We start from the raw sequence: 8979 nt of genomic DNA on the forward strand, positions 1-8979 counted from the left end.
CTGCAACATTTTGCACGGTAAATCATGGCAGATCTTCTATCAGCATCTTGCAAGGCAGATCAGGGAATATCAGAATGGGCCTTCTCTCATCATCATTAAGAGATATCAGCGACATCTTGAAAAAGTGATCACAGTAGGTTCTTCCAGCATTTTGCAAAGAAGATTAGCGACCTGTTATGGAACACCGTAGTAGGTCTTTTTTTACCATCTTGAGTGCCAGATTGATGACGTATTTCAAGCCAGATCTGGGCAGGTCTTCTCCCACCATCTTGATAGATAGATCTGCAAAATTTTGCAAGGCAGATCAGAGCATGTCTTCTATCAGAATTTTGCAGGGAAATCAGTGGCGTTTTCAGGGAAGGGCACATCAGATTGATCCCACTCACAAAATAGATCCTCCCCTCTGTGCATTGGGAGTCGTGCTGGGAACAATTTTCTGGAAGAGTACTGCGCGAAAAAGCTTTCCAGGTCATCTCATGCAGCAGCTGCTTCTAGGTCTATATTATTGGCATGTTGTGCCTACCACCGGATTATGCTGTTTTTTCTTTGGACCATCTGAGTTTGTGTGTCTGCCTGTCAGTTATGCCCTGCCTGGCCATGACTCCTCTGTCTAACTCAGGTTTAGACCAGACACACATAGACACACACCCACACACCCACACGGGTCAACATTTGGACTTGCACGACACGTTAATTGGCCAGTATTTTTAAATAACATTCTTCAAAATAAAAATCTGATATTAAAAATAATTTTAAAATTAATGATCTTTCAACAAAGATCAGAGCGGGTCTCCTCACAGCATTTTCCAAGGAATATCTTCCACATCTTTGTAAGAATGACCAGAGCAGGTCTTCTAATAGCTTCTTTGAAGAAGATCAGCAGCATCTTGCACGAAATATCATTGCAGGTCTTCTATATTGCAAAGCAGATCAGCGACATCTTGGCAAGGAAGACCAGAGCAGGTCTTCTATCAGCACCCTTTAAGGAAGACCAGCGATATCTTGTAAGGAAGATCATTGCAGGTCTCAATCAATTTCTTGCAAGGAAGTTCAGCAAAATCTTGCAAGGTAGAGCAGAAGAGGTCTCCTCTCACAATTTGCAAGGAAGACCAGCAACATCTTGCCAGGAAGATCAGAGCAGTCCTCTATCAGCATCTTCCAAAAAAGATCCGTGAAGCTCAGACCAGGTCTTCTATCAGCACCTTTTAAAAAGAGTATCAGCGACATATTGTAAGACAGATAAGAGAATGTTTTCCCACCATCTTGCAAGGAAACTTAATAACATCTTGCAAGAAATACTTTTGTCAGGTCTTCTGTCACCATCTTACAAGTCAGATAATCGATATCTTTCAAGGAAGATCTGGGCAGGTTTCCCCCCTGCATCTTGTAATTAAAATCAACATCTTGCAAGGCAGATCAGAGCAGATCTCTGTCAGCATTTTGCAAGGAAGACAATGGCCTATAAAGAATTGGGTATTTGAAGACCAAATTAACAATTTAAATGATTACATCAAAGACTTTATAGCAGTGTGTAGTATAAACACTTTCTTAGTATAACCAATTCATTAAGCTAGAGTGACATGATAACTGCAGCATTTCATTTCAACATTACAATTTTGAGGATGTCCACGGATTTTCCAGTATTTCCTCCATTTTCATATAGGCTAACTATGAGTCAGTGCTGAGGGTATGTAGGATTCTGGACCAATTCCATATCTCTTAACAACATGAACAGCCTAAAACACCTTGTCAATAACAGACATTTTATGATTCATAAATAGAATTCATGAATTATATAAAAAATTATTCTCACCACCAGAATGCAAATCTTCCTACACAATTCTTAGTATGTTAGACGCCTCTATTCTAATGTGAAAATACTATGACGGTCTCTTATTTAGCTCTATGTTATCTCCATGGGCTTGTAGTTGAACCACACTTATGTCACACCTTGTAGTCATCTCAGCAACACCAACAACAGCATTCTAAAAGAAATGCCTTTTCCTTAAATGTCAGAGAATTTTACTAGAAAGTGAAACAAAACAAATACAAATGCAAACCCAAGAAGCTTAAAAGGAAGAATTTACCATAATTTAAAAAATTCTTTAAATCCTCCAAAATAAATACAACACAAGGTGTCAATTTCCCTCTTGAATAAATGTGAAATTAAACTTGGAACCCCCAATAACACAAAGAGTTACAATGTTTAGCAGCTAACTGAGAAGATGGTTCCTTTCTCCTCAGAGACACTTTAACAGATAGATCTGGTGACTGACTTTTGAAAAAAAATAACCTTTGAAAACACTATGAGGCACAATTCTCAGACAAACATGGGCCACTGTAAACTAAACACAACCAAATATCAAATGTTCTTGAACAGCTCTGGAAACTTAGAATATGAAGACTGTCTTTAACAAGCAAAAGATGTCCTGTGAGTTTGTCACTAGAACAACCAGGGGCAGCGAGATGAAGAGCCAGGACTCCACCATGACTTTCACTGTCTCCCTCTATCTCCAGGCAACAGCTGCCATGAACAACAGTGGGAAAATTCTATGGACAGCCGCTCCAGAGGGGCAATGGATGAAGCCTCATGTTGCAACATAACTCTGGATGGGAAGCTCCAAGATGCTGAGTGGGTCCCTGTGCTCATTCTGACGAATCTTCTCCAAAAGGAATCCTGACCCATGAAGGGTAAGCTGCATCTGGTCAGACCTTAGGGAAGGCCAAGTGGGTGGGTGCCCTCCATTCTCTGAAATCTTCGCCCCCGCACCTTTAGTCACTGACTGTTATTGAATCAGTGCTTCCCCATGAGTGTCAGAGACTGTGCCCTTTACTAAAGAAGCAAGCCTCACTTTTAATCCCATCCCGCCACCATTACACCGTGTCAGAAATGTTTAGAAAAAATTCTAGTCACACTACTCACCTTTTCAATTCACAGTTGTAGAGGCTTTCAAGGCTCAGATATCATTCTGGACCACTCTCTTGACTCAAGTAGGTGAGTACCAGAGGAATCCAAGATGGGAACGTGGGACGGTAGGCTGCATCCTCCCAGGCTATGCAGAAGGATGAATCCAAGTTATGTAGGAAATATGGCAAGATGCTGTCTCAAGTCTGGAGATGCACAAGTATGGTGAGGCCCTGGACCTGGCCAAATCTGCAGAGCTTACAGAGAGAATCCACTTACATTTATACTGGGGGAAACCACACCCACCAGGATAGCACCTCCCACTTCTGGCTGCTGACAGAAAATCTCTTCATGGATGTGATGGCATTACTTGTCACCTAGGTTGACATTATCTTAATCGTTAACCTTCTGAGAATCCTGGCCAAGCAAGCCGATAAAGAACCTAACCCATTACAAAAAACCGACTGTTCCTAAACCCAAGTGATTTCAATAACATTGAAGAACGTGAAAGGGAAGAGGGATGGGCAATACCCTTCCAAAAATGGCATCCAACCAGATGTGTTCAGTGTTGAGCTCTGAAGAAGAGTCCAGCACATTTTCTTAGTTTTTAAGTGTGTTTTGAAGGAATCATCACTAATTGGGGGGTTTTCCGTTTAAAGTGTATTTTCTTATAAATTAGGTGGGTAGAATTCTGTGGCTTATGTTACGTAGCCTATCAGCCATAGGTTAAGCCTCTCTTATTCTGTTGCTTCTGGGGCAAGTTCCTTGTCTGCTTGGACTATCTGTGGGATTAACTTGCTTTAGATAGCACTGTGTATGTGTATGTGTGCTTCAACATTACCTTGGATCTAGGAGGTTCACTGTGTAGGGACTGCTGGTCCACAGAAGAACTCTGATCCAGGTCTCCTTTCTTGCTGTAGTCAGGTCCTACATCTCTCTTTTCAATTCTCTATAATGCTTTCATAGATGAAAGGCTGTGCTGCTATACCTCAGGATAATCCCTTTACCTTTATCTCAGAAAGCTTATGAAGGGAGTAAAGGATTTACCAAACAGCCTGAATCCCTTTACCATGGAATGTCTTCACACATGATACCATCACAACTGATCCATCAGAGTTTCATTTTATATCAACATAAAATAAATCAAGCCCAGTAACACTGTGTCCATTCCCCCTCATAGCCAATCATTGGACAGACTAGAATTGCTCCCTAGTTCCCTCAATGCTGTCCATAATAGGATCCCCAAACTACTGGCCCTATTGCATGTCCTACTATCAGGAAAACAGAAAAATCACCCACATCCCTGCAGGCAACTGAAAATGTTTTCATTATATACCATAATCCAGAATAAGAGTAAAAATATTCTCACTGCCATTGCATCAGAGCAGACTAATAACTATTTATGACAAGGTAGAACTGCCCCTGTGAGTTTTTATGACTGTAATTCTTTCTGGGATTAGAAAAACCACATATTTCTCCTATAAAGTACACGTGGACCATTCCATTTCCACTCAAGAGGAAGTATCAGGTACTTTGATAAAAACTAAAATATGTCTTTATGGGAGCAAACTTCTCACCTTTCTCAATTGGAAACTTGGTGAGTTTGAAGCCACCATCTCTTGATTAATAGACCCACTGAGCATACTACTCGACCAGACTCTAAACCTGACATCATTACGTAATTACTACACTACAAAGAATTATGACCCCAGAAAGTTGATACAGATAATGAACCTCTGCATATAATTAAGATATTTAAACACAATAAGGGCCCCGAATAGGTACTGAGCTTTAAAAGAGATAGAGAGTGAGCAGTACATACCAATCTGTTTGCCCTGTTTATATTGAATACAGCAAGTAAATCCATATCTTCAAAATTCAATATAGATTACACCCAGTTCACCCCAAAAGTAGACTTGTGTGCTTTCTGTTACACATGCTCATTATGAAAGAAATAAATACAACACTTGTAAGGCTTTCACAAACAGAAAGTCATTCTCTTCCCATTGGGGTGGGTAGAAAGTTACATTTTATGTGACTGGACCAATACATAGCATAATGAGAATTTTAGAACATATTGGGATTGTCAATGATTACATCTTGCTTGCATGCACAATAAGTGCCCATGGAAGCAGAAGTCAAGAGATCAAGTGAACCATGACAGTAGATAAATCTGCTTCAAAAGACATCTTGAAAGTGTTGAAAAGCACCCCGCCCCTTCTGCCAGATGCCCCTCCCCTTGCGCCGGCCGCCCCTCCCCCAGCGCCAACTGTAACTTTCGCTCCCTTCAGCGCTGTCCTCTTGGAGCTCCGAGCTGCCCGAAGCCAGCGCAGCCACCGCCCTCTCGCCACCGTCATGATCATCTACCGGGACCTCATCAGCCGAGATGAGCTGTTCTCTGACGTGTACAAGATCTGGGAGATCACGGGCGGGCTGTGTCTGGAAGTGGAGGGCACCATGGTCCGCAGGGCCCAAGGCCACATCTATGACGCGCTCATCGGCGGCAACGCGTCCGCCGAAGGCCCCGAGGGCGACGGGCCCGAGCACAAGGTGGTCACCGACGTGGACATCGTCATGAACCATCACTTGCAGGAGACCAGCTTCACCAAGGAGGCCTACAAGAGGTACATCAAGGACTACATGAAATCCCTCAAAGGCAAGCTGGAGGAGCGGAAGCCGGAACGCATGAAGCCCTTTATGACCGGGGCTGCCGAGCAGATCAAGCACATCCTCGCCAATTTCAAGAAGTACCAGTTCTTTCAGGGCGAGAACACGATTCCCGACGGCATGGTGGCCCTGCTGGACTACCGCGAGGGCGGCGGGACCCCGTACATGATCTTCTTCAAGGACGGCTTAGAGATGGAGAAGTGCTGACAGTGGGCAACGCACGACCGACCGCCCGACCGCCCCTCCTCCTAGCTGTCTGCGGTCCGCCCACACGACACCAGGACCGAGACAAACGGAACTGATGCCATCATGAGCTCTGCGTCGACTTGTGACCTTGACTTGGAGCGGTGACCTTGATTTTTTGGAGCAGAGGCTTTTTTTTTTTTTAAGAAAAATACACAAAAAATGTCGTGTAGGTTGTCTAAAAATAAAATGCATTTAAACAAAACTAAAATAAAGAGTTGGAAATGCAACAAAAAAAAGTGTTGAAAAGCAAAGATGTTACCTTGAGGATTTTAAAGTATGCCTGCAGAAGCCTTGGAATTTTCTGATTCTTTCTTTTTCCTCAAACCATTTTGAGAACTAATCCAGATATCACATCATTCAATAGTTGTATCTTGTCATGCAAATGACTATCAGTTTCAAACATTTTCTTTTGGCTTATATTTCTTTTTTGTTTGTTTGTTTTTGCTTAAATTTCTTGATAGCAACTCCTCATTATCTCCCACCAGGAACCCTTAATGTAGCTATAGTTTCTATAGAGTCACCCACACTGGGTTCTATATACCAAATATGTATAGAAAGATCCATAACAGTCTCAGAAGGCTGCCAACAATAACAACAACAGTAAAGAAATAAACTCAATTTGGAAACCAAAACCAGAAAGTATTAAAAAACAAGATTAAGGTGAAAGTGTATCAATAGGGAGATCAAATAACAAGTTTTTAACTTTCAAGTCAGATTTTTTATTTCAATCTGCTATAATCATCTCTCTAATACTCTGTCTGATAACCAGGTTATTCCCATCCCTTATTTATGGTCAGAGAGAAATCACCAGAAGCTTATTCCTTGTGTAGAACCCGCAAATGTATTTGGCCTTCAAATGTCATCCACAGCCTTCTCAAAATCAGAGTTAAAAAATTAAACTCTGATACAATTCTCTCCTTAGATTTGAATGTGACTATTGGCAATCCTTTGATCAGCATGTTGGTGTTCTTCTCCATGTGGACTTAGTTGACGTTACACTGAGATGACTGCTTGTTTAAAAACAAAGCTTAAGACCCCAGACACCATTCTTTCTGAGAGCAAGATACCATCTCATTTCTTCACCACACTTTGCTGTAGCACCCACACCTGTGGTTCCTTCAAAAGGGCACATACTGATCAGGGCAATGTCATAAGAACTAATTGTTCTTAGATTGAGCTAGCGTTAAGTGTGACCCCCACATCCACCCCTAACTCTGTGTTTTCTATTCACCTCTTCTCACCTTCCAGATTTTTTTTTACTTTAATGCAGATAACTTTATCAATCATCCCCTTGGAGCATATGATTCTTCTGCTTGTAGTGTCATTGATTTAGGGCATGTAATATATTTAAAACACAATTGAGAAAAGGAAATTAAAGAAGTGTGCAGACAGTATTTTCAATTTCCTGTGACCAAGGAATGTGAAAGTTATACATTCTTCAGTGCATAGAAAGGAAGACTGAAGAAGAATCAAAGTGTTAGAATATAGTAATGGCAGAAAACATTGACAGCACCATGGACTGCCGAAAGTGAAGACAAATCATTCTCAAGGACCAACACCTTGAGTTTCCGGGTAAGGCCATTTGTTATGAGAACTTAGTGCTTATTCTGCTCCCTCATTCCTTGTGTACTTTGAGAAAGTGCATACAAGCTTACTAACACATGTCCTAGCTAACAGATAAAATAAAAGACCGTGCAGGGCATCCATCAGGGTGACATCCAACCAGAGGTGTTAGTCCTTTACTGGATAAAGGGTTGGTATTCCAACCTACATTTGTGACATGGTTTATCACATAAGCTCACCCTGGTGGACTTATACAAATGGAAGACAATATCCATAATATATAAGAAAAATTAACACCCTTCTATTGGCTCTATATTCACTCACATCTCCCATGTACGACTGAGAAGATCTCTTCTCTAGGACTTCCAATGCGCTAAATCTCAATGGTAGCAGTCTCATCTTCTTTGCTAGAGTAATTTGGGATCACAGACCAACAAATAAGCCTTCACACAAAAAGGGCTTCAAATTTACAAGGTAGCATGATTGCCAATCTACTGAGTATCACGGCCTGACCAAGCTGACACAGAGAAGACGCACCTCAGGGAAATGAGATTTGCATCAGGGAAAGCATGCCAGAGACCAACTGCAAAGGCAGTGAAGGCAAAAAGATAGAGGGTGAACAAGACCTCAGAATTATGACACCCTGATTATGGTGAGTAAGGCATGGTGAATGTGCTCTGGAATGTCATTCAAACAATGCAAAGCAGACCTGTGTTCAAGCGCTGTCTTTCTGTTTGGAGCCCAGAGTATAACTGTTGATACGACCCCACACAGACCCCTCTCATGGAGTTCATTCAGCACCCTAGGTAGCTGCCCCTTTCATGGTTTCTCAGGCTGTAAACGTATCATTGTCCTTCCCAGTGAAGTAACTGGTAGGAGTAGCACACAGACCATGTCCTTAGCTATCAAACGTTTCTGTCAAAGCACCACTAGGGCTAAATTCCCTACTCCACTGGGGTTACCAAAGAAGCATCATGATATAGCTGCCCAAGCACTGAGATGCACTGTGCAACCAGTGACACAACAATAAGGCATCACTGGTGGGAAAGATATGCAAAGCTAAGCTTCAAACATGGTGATATGGGAAATATAAAGAGGGTAACCAGTACATCCTCTCTGGATACCCATTTCTACTGAGTAGAGAAAATCTTCACAGATTCTGAATAGACATAGGAATACACTCATGCCAAATGTAGGACAACCAGAGATATAAATACCAGATGTGGTGCATATACATACATATATACACATATATATATATACATTATAAAGCTACTTAAGTATGGAAGTTTATTATTGTTGTGGCATATTACTTCAAATATAGGTAGTATGCAGGGTTGAGGGCTGTGTTGAGGTCATGTGGTGCTGGATCTTTGAGTTAGAGGAGAATAACAGATAACTAAATATTGTTGAGCAGAGATGAAGAAATCTTAATAGATGAGTAGGTACAGAGAATAGGATATATTAGCACAAGGGTAGGGTTTAAGCAATGTTATAATCATAAGTGGTCTTCTGACTAAGTATAATGTTTTTTTTATAAATTAGAAAAGGGAATTTCAAGAGGTATTCTAGTACTTGATTGTTTATGTGAAAGGGTG

General features: G+C 41.4%; 1 protein-coding gene across 1 annotated transcript; it reads left to right on the forward strand.

The window, feature by feature from the left end:
* Positions 1-5260: 5260 nt before the first annotated feature.
* On the forward strand, positions 5261-5779 carry LOC142436740 (translationally-controlled tumor protein-like). Its single transcript, XM_075540211.1, has one exon. It carries the CDS (start codon positions 5261-5263, stop codon positions 5777-5779), a length of 519 nt encoding a protein of 172 aa, XP_075396326.1.
* The last annotated feature ends 3200 nt before the right edge of the window (positions 5780-8979 follow it).

This window comes from Tenrec ecaudatus, unplaced genomic scaffold, assembly GCF_050624435.1.
Source record: "Tenrec ecaudatus isolate mTenEca1 unplaced genomic scaffold, mTenEca1.hap1 Scaffold_555, whole genome shotgun sequence".
Classification (NCBI taxonomy): Eukaryota; Metazoa; Chordata; class Mammalia; order Afrosoricida; family Tenrecidae; genus Tenrec; species Tenrec ecaudatus.

Excerpts from the sequence above, each read along its gene's own strand:
- LOC142436740 (XM_075540211.1), top strand. The coding sequence starts at position 5,261 with ATGATCATCTACCGGGACCTCATCAGCCGAGATGAGCTGTTCTCTGAC.